We start from the raw sequence: 15595 nt of genomic DNA, 5'->3' as shown, positions 1-15595 counted from the left end.
GGGTTTAAGGAGGGCAGGTAAAATTCCCACATCTAATATTATATGGTAATATTCTAGGAGAATATTGGAATAATGCTATCCTACAGTATTTGCTATATAAAAAATTATACTTTTATCACTCAGTGAGTGCATAAATATCCGTGAGGCAACATTATGCTCCCTAAATAATTTCTAACAGTGTTTCACCTCTCAGAACAGAAATGAATACTTACTTGAGAGTGTTGCTCTTTGAACGTGTGCTGGGACCTCTGCTCTGCATCGGACAGCTCATCTGAGGACTCGTTCCTTCTCTTGTGTTTCTTACCCAATGTAATAATGAGTTTGCTGTTTCAAGAGGAAAGACATGAAGATTCAGAACTCTGCATTTTCCATTGTTGGGTTAAGATTACTATGAGAAACATAATCTTATAGTGTACATGTCTAACCAAATATGTTAATTATCCTGAAATCCATATAGACATTTTCAAACTATGAACTCTTCTAAGAGATTGGCTATAGCCTGCAAAACAGGGAGGAGTCAAGTCTTAATGCTTGCTTCTTAGGCTCTGAATGTACATTTCATGGGAAAAATTTTAAGTCATGCAATTATTTTAACAATACAAATAATTTATTATTGTACAGATTCAGAGACAGGGACTTTCCTTTATTCCCTGCCCACGATTGAGTCACTGCTCATTGTACTTGAAGACCCTACTTCCTAAAAACCTCTAACTCTTCCAACCCACAGTAACGGCTTCTGTACTGCCGATGATCTGACAATCAGCCATTTGTTAACACCTTAACTTTATGTCAGGGCTTATTAGACTTCCACCACACGCACCTAGAAATAAGAAATACTGTTTACATAGTTCTTGTAGTATGTGTCCGTATAACTTTCTGGTTTTACATTTAATATTACATATCAAACACACATCTCTAAACTAAAAGTCTGTTTACTTGAGAGGTAAGTACAGGAATTCTGGATTTCATTATCCATCTCAACAGTGCCATTATTAAAGTACCATATTAATAATAAACCGTGTTATTAACCAGCAAAAATGGGACATTTCTATTTCCAAAACTAAAAACTCTTCCAATGTTCTCATATGTGGTATATCAAATAGATCCAAATCCTTAACAATTTTTTTTTTTACCAATTTTGGAAGTTATGAGCATGAAAAGATCACAGATTCAGAGAATTATACCCTCAACATTTGAGCAAATTGCCTGGTCTCTCTTGCCCTTTCTTCATACTGACTGGCTTTGTATGTCAACTTGATACAAGCTAGAGCCATCAGAAAGCAAGGAGCCTTAGTTGAAGAAAGGCATCCATGAGCTACATCTGTACAGCATTTCCTCTGTTAGTGGTCTATGGGGGAGAAACCAGCTGATAGTGGATGGTACCATCCGGGGGTCTTATGGTCTTGAGTTCTAAAAGAAAGGAGGCTGAGGAAGCCATGAAGAGCAAGCCAGTAAGCAGCACCCCTTCATGGCCTCTGAATCAGCTCCTGCCTCCAGGATCCTACCCTGTTTGAGTTCCTGTCTTGACTTCAATAAAGAACAGTATTGTAGAAGTATAAACTGAATAAAATCTTTCCTCTCTAACTTGCTTTTTTGGTCATGGTGTTTTGTCTCAGCAATAGAATCCCTAACTACGACAGCCTCACTTCTGAGCCTACAAGACAGAAATAGTCTAACAATTACCTCACTTGTCATTAACAAATAAATGACAATATATGTTTCATGATTTGAATCTTAAATGCTCTACAAAAAAATTACCAAATGTTAATATTAAAGGCTTGATGACACTATTAGGGTTCCTTTGGAAGGGACATTTAAACTCTGGACACATCCTCTCCATCTACTTCCCAACTGACATAAAATGAATAGCTTCCTCCCCCTTGTGCTGACAGCAATGACTTTCTGCCCTTTCACTGGTCCAGAGTAAGAGAGTCAGTGCCTATGGACAAAAACCTCAGAAACATGAGAGAACAAAGCTACCATTCCAAGAGGTTGCTGATCTTAGAGACTTCCTCCCAGCAATGGAAAGTTAATACACTATGTTAGCTCTTAACATTATCTTAGCAGATAGTACGTGTTAACTAATGGAAACTATGAATTATGTCAGCTGAAAAATGGCAGTCTTCAACCTTACAGATTCATAGATAAGGGCCACGACAAAAATGCTGAAATGAAGCTTAGCACAGAACTCAGTGTGACTGTTCATGGAGATTACAGGAGGCATCATAGAAAAGGCAGAATTTGAGGTGTTGACTAAATGAGGAGGAGCTCAGCAGATGGTACAAAGGCTATGCACATCCAGGCAGGAGGACACGTAGAAAAAGCAAAGGCTAACGTGCAGTAGTCATGAGTAGAGCACACACAAGGGGGAGGCAAGAGCAGGGATCCTAGAAGGCCTTGTAATGACATGCGAAGACTGACATTTTAAAATTCAAGCCAGGTTTTAAGCTCCATACTATAAGACCCTACCTGTGTTATTTACCACCATCAACAAATATTTAATGAATAGATACTGAAATATATGAGTGAATTAAGAGGGCACTAAGGGATAAAAATTTGAAACAAGGGAGTAGTGTGACTAGCAGGCAGTGAAGAACAAGCCAGAGAAACTATTGATCAGGTGAAAGCCAATCCATGTGGCCGGAGGCAGCACTGTGGGTGGTGGAGTGGAAAAGTGTCATCTTTCATTAGGATGGAAAACTAGTAAGACTTCCCCAGTCAGGGATGCAATGTGACTGAGTTGTACATGGGTTTCCCATGATCTGGCATGCTCAACAAGGTAATGCTAATTCCTACTTGTCTTCTAACACACTCCTGAGAATATGTGAGGGGGAAAGTAAATAAGAAAAGAATAGTTATTTTTTGGAGCCAGGAAAGCAAAGGGGACATAAAAGGATAATGAGCAACAGAATGAAGGGACACCCACAGTGATGTTCCTTTTGCCTCACCACTTCCATTGCTTATGTCCTTTGTCCTTTAGGCATTTGACTTAAGTGTTTTCCTATAGTCCAAATCTGCCTGGAAGCCACCTTGACTGATGTTGCCATCTGGTGCTTGCTCCTTGTCTACAATGTCAGGGTCATGCCATTTTCATTTCTCAATCCAAAACCAACTCAATTCTGTTTTACAGAGAGACCATATGAACTCAGAAGAGGTGATTAATTTCCTCAAAATCCCATAGATTATGAGAATGGGGGTGGAGTGGGGAAGGCCAGTTCAGTGGTGAGAGGGCCTGGTTCAATTACCAGCACCCACTGTGGTGGCTCACAGCTGTCTAGTACCTGGGACTCTGATATCTTTTCTGTACATGGTATAATCACGTAAACACACATATGTAAAATAAAAAGAAAAGGAAAAAAATAGAGATGAGCTGGCAACATGATTCAATAAATAAAGTTCCTTACTACAAACCTGACATCTCAAGTTCAGTCCCCACGATCACACGGGGGAAGACAGAACCAAGTCCCAAGCTGTCCTATGGAACTCAGCATACCCATGGCATTCATGTATTGTCTAACCCCTCAAAATACGTTAAAATTGAAAACATATATAAAGGAATAGATATGAATTAAATATTATCCACTCTAAAGCTGGAAGCACTACAGTCTGTAGTAGCAAATGGCCTTAAAAAGGCCAGAGCCAGCCAGAAGATGGTGATGCACACCTTTAATCCCAACACTTGGCAGGCAGAGGCAGATGGATTTCTGAGTTGCCTGGTCTACAGAGCAAGTTCCAGGACAGATAGACAGGGCTACACAGAGAAGTCCTGTCTCAAAAAAGCAAAAACAAGAACAACCAAAAAAAAAAAAAGCAAAAGAGTCCATGGAAAATGTTAAGGTGTTATTTAGCAGTATCCTCTTCTGTATCCTTGGCTCTGGATACAACAGACAAAGTTCTTTAAAAAAAAATGACTAGCTCCTCAGGACTGGAGAAATGGTCAGTAGTTAAGAATAGTTGTTCTTGCAGAGGATCTTTGTTCAATTCCTAGCACCCACACGGCAGTTCACAACCACCCACAACTCCAGGATATATAAGATGCATAGGCATATATGGCAAACAAGACATATATACATATAAAATAAAATAAGTCTAAAATTTTTTTTTAAAAAAGAATAAGGCCTGGAGCTGATCCTGTGCCACAGCACTCTGTATACAAATACCATTGGGAGAGAGCTGGTCTACCAGGAGTGCCATCACACCTGTGAACACAAGTAAGACCACTACTTCTGCTTAAATTCCTGGCCCAAGAGGGACCTGCCCAGAGCCATCAGGACACAGGAGTCAAGGAGAAGCTGGGGACAGGATGCTTCTGGTTTTTGTGTGCACCTGGAGCTAACCTTGTGCCACAGCTCACCATTCCCAAATTCCTCCCAGAGAAAACTGGTCTCTCAGGAGTACTGCCACACAGGCATACAGGAGAAACAAGCCACAGTCAGAGACAGCAAGACCAGCTACCACCAGAGATAACCAGATGGAGAGAGGCAAGGGCAAGAACATAAGCAACAGAAACCAAGGCTACTTGGCATCGTCAGAACCCAGTTCTCCCACCACAGCAAGCCCTGAATACCCCCAACACACCAGAAAAGCAAGACTCTAATTTAAAATCACATCTCATGATGATGATAGAGGACTTTAAGAAGGACATAAATAACTCTATTAAAGAAATACAGGAGAACACAAGTAAACAAATAGAAGCTTTTAAAGAGGAAACACAAAAATTCCTTAAAGAATGATAGGAAAACACCACCAAACAGGTGAAGAAATTGAACAAAACCATCCAAGATCTAAAAATGGAAATAGAAACAATAAAGAAATCACAAAGGGGAACAACTCTGGAGTTAGAAAACCTAGGAAAGAGATCAGGAGTCATAGATGCAAGCATCACTAACAGAATACAAGAGATAGAAGACAGAATCTCAGGGGCAGAAGACACCATAGAGAACATTGACATAACAGTCAAAGAAAATGCAAAGAGCAAAAAGCTCCTAACCCAGAACATCCAGGAAATACAGGATGCAATGAGAAGACCAAACCTAAGGATAATAGGTATAGAAGAGAGTGAAGACTCCCAAGGTAATGGGCCAGTAAATATCTTCAACAATATTATAGAAGAAAACTTCCCTAGCCTAAAGAAAGAGATGCCCATGAGATGCCTACAGAACTCCAAATAGACTGCACCAGAAAAGAAATTCCTGCTGTCACATAATAATCAAAACACCAAACGCACTAAACAAAGAAAGAATTTTAAAAGCAGTAAGGGAAAAAGGTTAAGTAACATATAAAGGCAGGTCTATCAGAATTACACCAGACTTCTCACCAGAGACTATGAAAGCTGGAGATCCTGGGCAGATGTCATACAGACCCTACAAGAACACAAATGCCAGCCCAGGCTACTATACCCAGTAAAACCCTCAATTATCATAGATGGAAAAACCAAGATATTCTATGACAAAACCAAATTTATACAATATCTTTATATTTATATCCAGCCCTTCTAAGGATAATAAATGGAAGACTCCAACACAAGGAGGGAATCTACACCCTAGAAAAAGGAAGAAAGTAATCTTCTTTCAACAAGCCCAAAAGAAGATAGCCACACAAACATAAAAATAGCAGGAATCAATAATCATTATTCCTTAATATCTCTTAACATCAATTTACTCAATTCCCCAATAAAAAGAAATAGACCGGATAAGCAAACAGGACCCAGCATTTTGCTGAATACAGGAAATGCATCTCAGTGACAAAGACAGACACTACCTCAGAGTAAAGGGCTGGAAAACAATTTTCCATGCAAATGGTCCCAAGAAACAAGCTGGAGTAGCCATTCTAATATCTAACAAAAATCAACTTTCAACCAAAAGTTATTAAAAAGGATAAGGAAGGACACTTCATACTCATCAAAGGAAAAACCTACCAAGAAGAACTCTCAATTCTGAACATCTATGCTCCAAATGCAAAGGCACTCACATTCATAAAATAAACTTTACTAAAGTTCAAAGCACACATTGCACCCCACACAATTATAGTGGGAACTTTAACACCCCACTCTCATCAATGGACAGATCATAGAAACACAAACTAAACAAAGATACATTGAAACTAACAAATTATGAACCAAATGGATCTAACAGATATCTACATTTCATCCTAATACAAAAGAATATATCTTTTCCCCAGCACCTCATGGTACCAAAACTGACCATACAATTGGTCACAAAACAGGCCTCAACAGATACAGGATTGAAATAATCCCATACATCCTATCAGATCACCACAGAGTAAGGCTGGTCTTCAATAGCAACAAAAACAACAGAAAGCACACATACACACGGAAGTTGAACAATGCCCTACTCAATGATAACTTGGTCAAGGAAGACATAAAGAAAGAAATTAGACTTTTTAGAATTTAATGACAATGAAGGCACAACATACCCAAACTTATGGGGCACAATGAAAGCAGTGTTTAGAGGAAAACTCAGCTCTGAGTGCCTCCAAAAAGAAACTGGAGAAAGCAAACACTACCAGCTTAACAGCACACCTGAAAGCTCTAGAACAAAAAGAAGCAAATTCATCCAAGGGGAATAGTCAAAAGGAAATAATCAAACTCCCGGATGAAATCAACCAAGTAGAAACAAAAAGAATTTTATACAAAGAATCAACAAAACCAGGACCTGGTTCTTTGAGAAAATCAACATGATAGATAAACCCTTAGCCAGACTAACCAGAGGACACAGAGACAGTATCCAAATTAAAATCAGAAATGAAAAGGGAGATACAACAACAGAAACTGAGGAAATTAGAAAAATCATCAGATCCTACTACAAAAGCCTATATTCAACAAAATGGGAAAATCTTGATGAAATGGACAATTTTCTAGACAGATACCAAATACCAAAGTTAAATCAGGATCAGATAAACCATCTAAACAGTCCCATAACCCCTAAAGAAATAGAAGCAGTCATTAAAAGTCTCCCAACCAAAAAAAGCTCAGGACCAGATAGGTTTAGTGCAGAATTCTATCAGACCTTCAAAGAAGACCTAATACCAATCCTCTTCAAACTATTCCACAAAATAGAAACAGAAGGAACACTACCCAATTCATTCTATGAAGCCACAGTTGCACTTCGTATTCTCCCTTGGAGATGGAACGGTTTCTGTCTAATTAGGAACCTCTCACAATTTCCTCTCACAGAGGCCTACATAAGAGATTTTTTTTTCTACTTCTATCATGTTTAATGTTCCAAATAGATCTTTAAAAACTGGTTGAGTGCATATTACTTTTAGCTTCAGAAGATATCATGTATATTTAAGAGGTATTTAACTATTATAAATTATTTTGATGACTTAAAAGAATCTTATATTTACAAAGTTCAAATTACTTAACTGTAATTCCCATGTGACACAACTTTAATTCCCATCAAATAAAGAATGAACATATCAAAAAAAAAAAAAAAGAATAAAAAAGAGTAGCTTCTAGCTCTTGTCCCTCTACCTCCCCTTTGAATATGGGGTTTCAGTGAGATTTAGTCCCCATTCACTCTTCCCTGTCAGCCCTGGAAACTGGTCTTCCTCAAGTTGTTAAATCTAAATTTAATCTAGTCACAAGCCATGTGACATTACAGAGATGCTTGAGGAAGTGAAGTACTCCTGTTGCATATTGATGTAAATGATCTTTGCATTGACACACATGCTGGTGGTGCTGGTGTGGATGAAATACTGCATTGCAGTGCACTGTGAGCAAGCTACCACACTCTAGCACACTGTGAGCAAGCTACCAGACTGCAGTGCACTGTGAGCAAGCTACCACACTGCAGTGCACTGTGAGCAAGCTACCACACTGCAGTGCACTGTGAGCAAGCTACCACACTCTAGCACACTGTGAGCAAGCTACCACACTGCAGTGCACTGTGAGCAAGCTACCACACTCTAGCACACTGTGAGCAAGCTACCACACTGCAGTGCACTGTGAGCAAGCTACCACACTCTAGCACACTGTGAGCAAGCTACCACACTGCAGTGCACTGTGAGCAAGCTACCACACTCTAGCACACTGTGAGCAAGCTACCACACTGCAGTGCACTGTGAGCAAGCTACCACACTGCAGTGCACTGTGACCAAGCTACCACACTCTAGCACACCGTGAGCAAGCTACCACACTCTAGCACACTGTGAGCAAGCTACCACACTGAAGTGCACTGTGAGCAAGCTACCACACTCTAGCACACTGTGAGCAAGCTACCACACTGCAGTGCACTATGACCAAGCTACCACACTGCAGTGAACTAACATGGGCCTAGAACATAATTTTATTTCATGAGCTTGCTGATAATTTTTAATTACATAGGCAAAAATCCTTTTCAAATTCTCACTGACTTTTTTTAAGACGAGTTCTGACGATGAAGGCCAGGCTAACCTTGAATTTAGTATGAATCTTGCCTCGGCCTTCTGGGTGCTGGGCTTTGAGACGTACATCACCACATCCCACTTGAAAATCTAACTTTGTAAGAGCAGTGCAGCCCCACGGACGACTCTCGTCAACCATGTACAAGGCCCTAGGTTCACTCTCTGGCACTGAAGGAAAGTAAAACCTTGATGTGGTAGCACATATTTCAGATATAGTAGTTTATTAAGTTTAAGTCCAGAATATTACATGTCTTTTCTGTTTACAAGTGACAGTTTCACGTGTCACAGAAAGTTACTCTGATATTTGACATCATCTTAACTGTCTTAATTCTGGGTGGGGTTGGAGCATGCATATATGTGAAGATGTAAAGACATGGCTACATTCATGGAACACTGGAAGCCGTTAAGCTTCATTTTCTGTTCTAAAAGGTCATCTACATAACACTACTAAAGGGAATAATTACTAACTTGGTGTTAGATTAGCACAGGCTAGGCTTGAGCAGAAAGCAGTCTATCTAAAGTACTTGTACTTCTCCTCAGGAGAGGTAGCAGAGAGAGTAAAGCGGCAAGCCAGCCTAGGAAGGGCTGACCAATGAGTGTCAGAGAGAACGGCACTGTAATTTCAGGATGAGGAAGACAGAGGCGGGATGACTGGAAGCAATTGAAAGCACATCTGGCTACTTAGCAAGACCCTGTCTCCAGTGAACACTAAAAAGGAGTAAAAGAAACACAAGATTGCATATAAAGCCGTGGATTAGTTAATAGGAGTGCACAAATGTTCATTTCCTAGTTTCGATCCATGTGCTATGGTTACATAAAATGTCAACATTTGAGGAAGTTGAGAGAAAAGCTTAAAAAAATGTAACTTAATGTTGCAAGTCTGAAATTATTTCAAATTAAAAAGTAAAAATCGAAACTACTACAAATGTATAAAAACAAGCAAAACCAAAAAGAAAGCTCAGATTTGTGGATTCCAACCCTATAGTGGGATTGAACGCAGGATCCACACACGTAAACAGGCACTTCTGGTAAGCCACATCACAGACCAGTCAAGGTTGTTATCTTGAGACAGAACCCCTCTGAGCTGCCTGGGCTGGCCTCTGACCTGCACTCATATCTCAGGCTCCCTGGGTTGGGATTGAAGGTGTGTGCAGCAGCACAGCCGGCTCTAGTTTTAAATAACTCCCCCAAAGGATTCTGTTGTCCCAGCAGATTAGGAATAAAGAGTCAAGATAATGCTAAACTTCTTTTTATTTATACTACACTAAAATTTTAAAGTTCATTTGCCTATATGGGTTATTAACTCTGAGAAAAATATCTACAACAGGCCGAGCAGGGACCAGTCTCAACAGACAGGGAGAGGTCAGCACCAAATAATAAAACAAAACTGTTGAAGTCACAAATCTAGTAAAAAAGAAAACATCAACAACACACACAACAAAACAAGCACAAAAACAAAGGTCCCTTTATTTCCAGGTTACTGTGAGACCTCACTGATTTTAAAATAAACTGGCATATCTACTTCAGACAGCCAATAAGTATTTAACACAAATAAACACAGTTTGATGAACTAGAAATCTAAGTGCCATTATCAGTAGAGTTTTAACCTTCAAGTTTGTATGACTTTTGAACAAGCAGGGCAGACAGCCATAGGTAGGTTCTAAAGGGACTCACATGATTTAAAAGACACATAAGAGTCAAGTAAGCAAGTACACAAATGTGTAGAACATCCTGAATTATTAATTCTACATTTAAATAACAATAAGTTTTCATTGTAAATGCATTCTTCAAATACAATGAACTTATAAGTCAAGGAGAAATATTCACAAAATAAAGTAACATAGCAATATGAAACAACTTAATAAATTCTTTATGCAATTTTTGATTTAAAAAAGTGTTAAAGGAGCCAATGCCCTTAATCCAAGCAGTCAAGAAGCAAAGTAGATCTCTGTGAGTGTGAGGCCAGCCTGGTCTACATAGTGACCTGGTCTATATAGCAACCAGTCACATGCTGAGACACTGTCTCAACAACAGTATTTAAAGTATCTAACTCTAACAAACTAGCAAGAAATATTCAGACAAAACCAACCAAATATCCTGAAATATACAGTTGATGTCAGAAAAGGGAAATGTGAAGTGATGTTATAAAATTGAGTTCTTATCTAATTCATTTGCTATCAGTCCAGTGCCTATATCAGAATCTGATGTGTATACATTTGATTTTGAGTGTAATGTATGCACTCATTTACATCCAGCCCATTCATTATTTGTAGACTGTTACCAAGCTAAGCTCTACATTGCGTCAAGCTGTACCTGCCCCCTGTTGATTCTCTCATTACAATAATTGGACAATGAATCTTATTCAATTAGTCCATATGCTGTAATTAATACGCCCATCATACTTGGTATAAATGAATCACGCCTGTGATTCTGACATGTAGGAAGATGAAGCAGAAGGACTATGAGTTCAAGGCTAGCCGGAATTACACAGCAAGAGCCTGTCTCAATCAGCCCAAAACAAAACAAGAATTACCCACATAATTTTAAGCATAGAAAACAGGCAAAAATATTATTTTACATTATTTTTGTTTTGCCAGGTAAATAAAAAGAAATGAGACCATATTTAAAGGCATCAAAAATATTTATCTTTCTAGCCAGGCATAGTGAACACGTGTTTTAATCCTAGCACCACTGGTAGAAGCAAGCAGATACCTGAGTTCAAGGCCAGCCTGGTTTACAGAGTTCTATAACAGCCAGAGCCAAAAAGAGAAACCAATCCTGACTTGATAAACAAAAACAACTAACTAACTAACTAACTAACTAACTAACTAACTAACTAACTAACTCTTTCCCTCCCTCCCTCTCTCCATCCATCCATCCATCCATCCATACATACATACATACATACATACACACACACATACATACATACATGCATGCATTTGGAGGCTAGGAAACGGCTCAGTGAATAAAAGGTTTGCAGCACAAGCTTAAGGTATGAGTTCAGATCACAGTGCCCATGTCAATTTGAGATCTCAATTTAATCTCAACAAGAAAAAGCAAGAAAGTTTTAAATGGGCTCTTTATTTTAGTTAAAACAGTATCCCAAAATATGTGAAAGGATATTTTAGTATAAACTACTTTTGGTAACTTTAATTTTTTTTTTTCCGAGACAGGGTTTCTCTGTGTAGCCTTGGCTGTCCTGGAACTCACTTTGTAGACCAAGTTGGCCTCAAACTCAGAAATCTGCCTGCCTCTGTCTAACTTTAATTTTTTATTATTTCCTGTTCAGAGTTGAATGTTGCTTTCCCCACTCAGAGTGTATCATATAAATAACTATAAAGAATCCACATAATCATCCAACATGTTTGAGGACAGTTTCTTTTTATTTTTTGAGAAAGGATCTCTTTATGTAGCATTGGCTGTCCTGGAATTCACTATATAGAAGAGTCTCGTCTCGAACTCAGAGATTTGCCTGCCTCTTTCTCCTAGGGTTAAAGCATGCACTGACATGACTAACAGCATAGTTAACTTTTAATTCTTAAAAAATATACATGTAAACAGAAACCAAACAAAAAGCACATGTAACGTCTCTACAGCCAGAATTCTCTCAGTAGTTCACCATAGTTTTAATTTCTTTTCTTTTTTTTTTTTGGTTTTCCGAGACAGGGTTTCTCCATGTAGCCCTGGCTGGCCTCGAACTCAGAAATCCACCTGCTTCTGCCTCCCAAGTGCTGGGATTAATGGCGTGCACCACCACTGCCCGGCCAGTTTCTTTCTTACACACAAGATGAGGATGCCTCATAGTCAAAAGCAGTTTGCATTCAGTGAAGTAAGACACCCCTTTCTGAGAATGACAAACCTGACTAGCCGTGTGAAGGCATAATTCTTAATGGAAGAGCAAATTGTAAATGGAATTCTTAAGTACTTAATGCACCTACTCACTCTGAAGATTACTGTTTCACATCATCTGAATTTTAGAATTTAGATTTAAACACTAACATTAGGAAAACATTTGCAGTGATAGTATATTAAAGCCTTTGTGTCTGGCTTTAAGTAAAATGTTTCAGCAAAGCTTTTGCTATGTTTGGGTCAATCAGGAGAGGCAGAGAAATTGTTACGAGACTGTCTGAACCTTGAAGAAATGTTGTCTCTCTGGAGAATCTGCACTTGTCTGCTTGGCTTTACACAGCTCTTACTGGTATAATAAGAATGTATAACACATTTACACCATACTCTTTTATAACCATTTTGGTTAGCATATGCCAAACAACTAATTCAGCCCTTTATATGTTTGAAGATAAAACCACTTCAAAATTCTTATTACTTTGAAAAACAAAAATTATAGTTCACATATCATTGTATTATCATGTCTTCAAATAGGGTCTCTCTATGAAGCACAGCTACTATCAAACTCTTAAAAGTCCCAAAGAGGCTGGGGATAGAGCTGATTGGTAGAGAGCCCTTGCCAGCATCAAACAAGACACTATGTTTGACCCCTAGGATCAAAACCAAACCAAATCAAACCACATACAACCATACCAACAAGACTATAAAAGCATTGAGGTTTAATCTCTTATTGCTTTCTATCATAATGTCTCAAATTTAGTTTCTACTTGAGCTTGATAAGCATCTCAAAATTTATTCCTATAGTCAGTAAACTAACTATGAATAATACAGAACCAAAGACCTCAGTCATCAAGGGCTGTAACTGAAACTTAGTCAACTCTGAGACTGTGTCAAGATCAAAAGCTCAGTCAGATAAGTGGTCACACGGGAAGTCCTGACTGAAGAAGACCTTAGAGAGCAGCAACAGTTGGACTGCCAGTACGGCTCTGTACAGCTCAGCTCTCTACCACACATGCATGTGTGGGATGTGGGGTTCATTCCACAGCACTACCAAAGAAAAACTCCAACTACAAAGTAGTAATTCAGCTTTGTCGCTGTTGTTTCTTCCTAGTGTCTTCTGTTTGGTTTTAAACTGACCTTCCTTAGGAGCAAAGCATTAGGAGAGAGAGAACGCAGGTAATGGGTGAGGAAGATTGGAAGCCCCAGCTTTCCTCAATAGCTCCATGCTGTTTAGGATTTCAGAAGACCATAATAACTCGCATCTGCTGATCACTGCATATATTCTAGATATTGTCTTGTTTGTTTTAAATGATAGACCATTTCCTCCTCAGAATGATACAATGAGACATATGATACGATTATTCCCTCTTCTAAAGATAGCAGGTAAGAATCTGTACAGGGTTATACTGCTTGTAACTAAATGAAATTGGCTCCGAAATCAAAGAACTTACAGGAATTAAATGAGATATTATGAAGTGCTCTGAAAAGCACATTCTCCTGCTTATATTTTTAAAGTATCAATCTAGGGTCTAGAGAGATGTCTCAACAGTTGAGAGAAAACTGCTCTTGCAGAAGACAAGAGATTTGGTTCCCAGTACCCTCCACCAGATGGCTCCTAACTGCTTGTAACACCAGTTCTAGAGGGTCAGATGCCCTCTAAACTCTGAGGGCACCTGCACTCGTGTGCTGCAATAAACTTTCACAGCCACACATACACACACATAAATGAAGGGTCTTGGGAGATGGTTCAGTGGATGCCTGCCATACAACAATGAGGGCCAGAGTCCTTCCAGCTGCTACACATTAAAAAGCAGGGCTGAGCAATGGCTTGCCCGAAATCCTAAGCTCTGCAGAGAACAGGGCACCTCTGGGGCAATCTGGTTAGCTAGACCAGCAGAACTGGCAAATTTTGAATTCAGTGAAAAAATTGCTTTAAAGTGGAGAGTCACATGACATCAACCTTGCCTCCACATACCGTGCACATGTGCAACCACAGGATGCAAACATACATATCATACAGAGACATATCATACACACATACAAATTTAAAAAAAAAAAATCAATCCAGGGGCTCAGACTTTGAAAATAGTTCAGTTGCTAAAGTGCTTGCTGCACAGCATGAGGACTTGAATTTGTTCCTAGTACCCATGTAAAAGCAGGCATTGCAGCACTCACCTGCAGACACAGGCACCCTGACACTCCCTGCCAGCCAGGATGGCCAAGTCAGTGAGCTCCAAGTGCAACGGGAACCTTGTCTCAAAAACTAAGGCAGAGAGTGATTCAGGAGGACACCAGACAATGACCTTTGGCCTCCACGTGCACATCATGTGTAGACACATGCTCCCTCACACATCTATGCAAACATATACACTACACATACAGACAAAAACTCTATCAAGCTAAAAAAGAAAAAGTTTCAAACATACTAAAGCATTGATTTTTCTTCAGAATAATATTCCTGGTTTATATCAAGTCACACCTATGCATTAAATAAATATCAATTATGACAACATCATCAATAAATTATGGTTTACAAATGTACTTTTTAATTTTTTAAGATTGATTTTATTCTAAGATTATATGTGTACGTCTATGCATATATGAGTGCTGTGTGTACAGAGGCCAGATGAAGGCTCTCTGGAGCTGGTACCAGAGCTGTGAGCCCCCTGATGTAGGTGCTGGAAAGTGCACTTGAATCTCAGTAGTGCCCAAGCTTAACCACTCAGTCATCTCTCCAGCCTCCAAATACGATTTTTAAATTTATACTTAACACTGTGGGAGTGGGAAAGGGATTAAGATGAAGCATGTACTGTTTTCAAACTTATTGGTGTCAATAATCTGGTACTAATAGAACAAGTCAAAAATTCATAGGAAATCTGATTTTTTAAAAAAAGGAAATATTTACGTATCATAAAATGCTACATAAAACATGAATTGATCCTTACTTAAATGACTCCTCACATAACAATTAAAAACAATGGCTGGGAGCTGGGCAAGGTGCAGCAACCCTCCAGTCCCAGAACTTGAGATGGGGAGATATGGAGGGAGGCTCATTTCTGTGGGTTCCAGGTCAACCAGGGCATCACAGTAAGCCCTTGTCTCAAGAAAACAAAAAGCTACCCCTCCAAAAAAAAAAATAACCAAACTAGGGTCAAAACTAGGGTCAGGGATGCAGTTTAGTGGGAGAGTGCTTGCCTAGCATGCAAAGGAGGGCTTGACCTCCAGCCCTGCAGTAAATAATGGCCTAAAGAATTCAGCAAGGCCAGCAGTGATGGCACATGCCTTTAATCCCAGCACTTGGGAGGCAGAGACAGGTGGATTTCTGAGTTCAAGGCCAGCC

The 15595-nt window shown here is 39.3% G+C and overlaps 1 protein-coding gene across 10 annotated transcripts in view; it reads right to left on the bottom strand.

The window, feature by feature from the left end:
* The window catches only part of Chd9 (chromodomain helicase DNA binding protein 9), a 227019-nt gene that overhangs the window by 76899 nt on the left and 134525 nt on the right, over nucleotides 1-15595 (bottom strand). For all 10 annotated transcript variants that reach the window (XM_031340823.1, XM_031340818.1, XM_031340824.1 and 7 more), the window contains one exon: nucleotides 213-324. In XM_031340823.1, coding sequence (XP_031196683.1) covers nucleotides 213-324 — 112 coding nt within the window. The remainder of the gene's footprint in view (nucleotides 1-212; nucleotides 325-15595) is intronic.

This window comes from Mastomys coucha, unplaced genomic scaffold (assembly GCF_008632895.1).
Source record: "Mastomys coucha isolate ucsf_1 unplaced genomic scaffold, UCSF_Mcou_1 pScaffold22, whole genome shotgun sequence".
Taxonomy (NCBI): domain Eukaryota; kingdom Metazoa; phylum Chordata; class Mammalia; order Rodentia; family Muridae; genus Mastomys; species Mastomys coucha.
The sequence above is the reverse complement of the archived record's forward strand: the minus strand, read 5'-3'. Positions and strand labels throughout refer to the sequence as shown.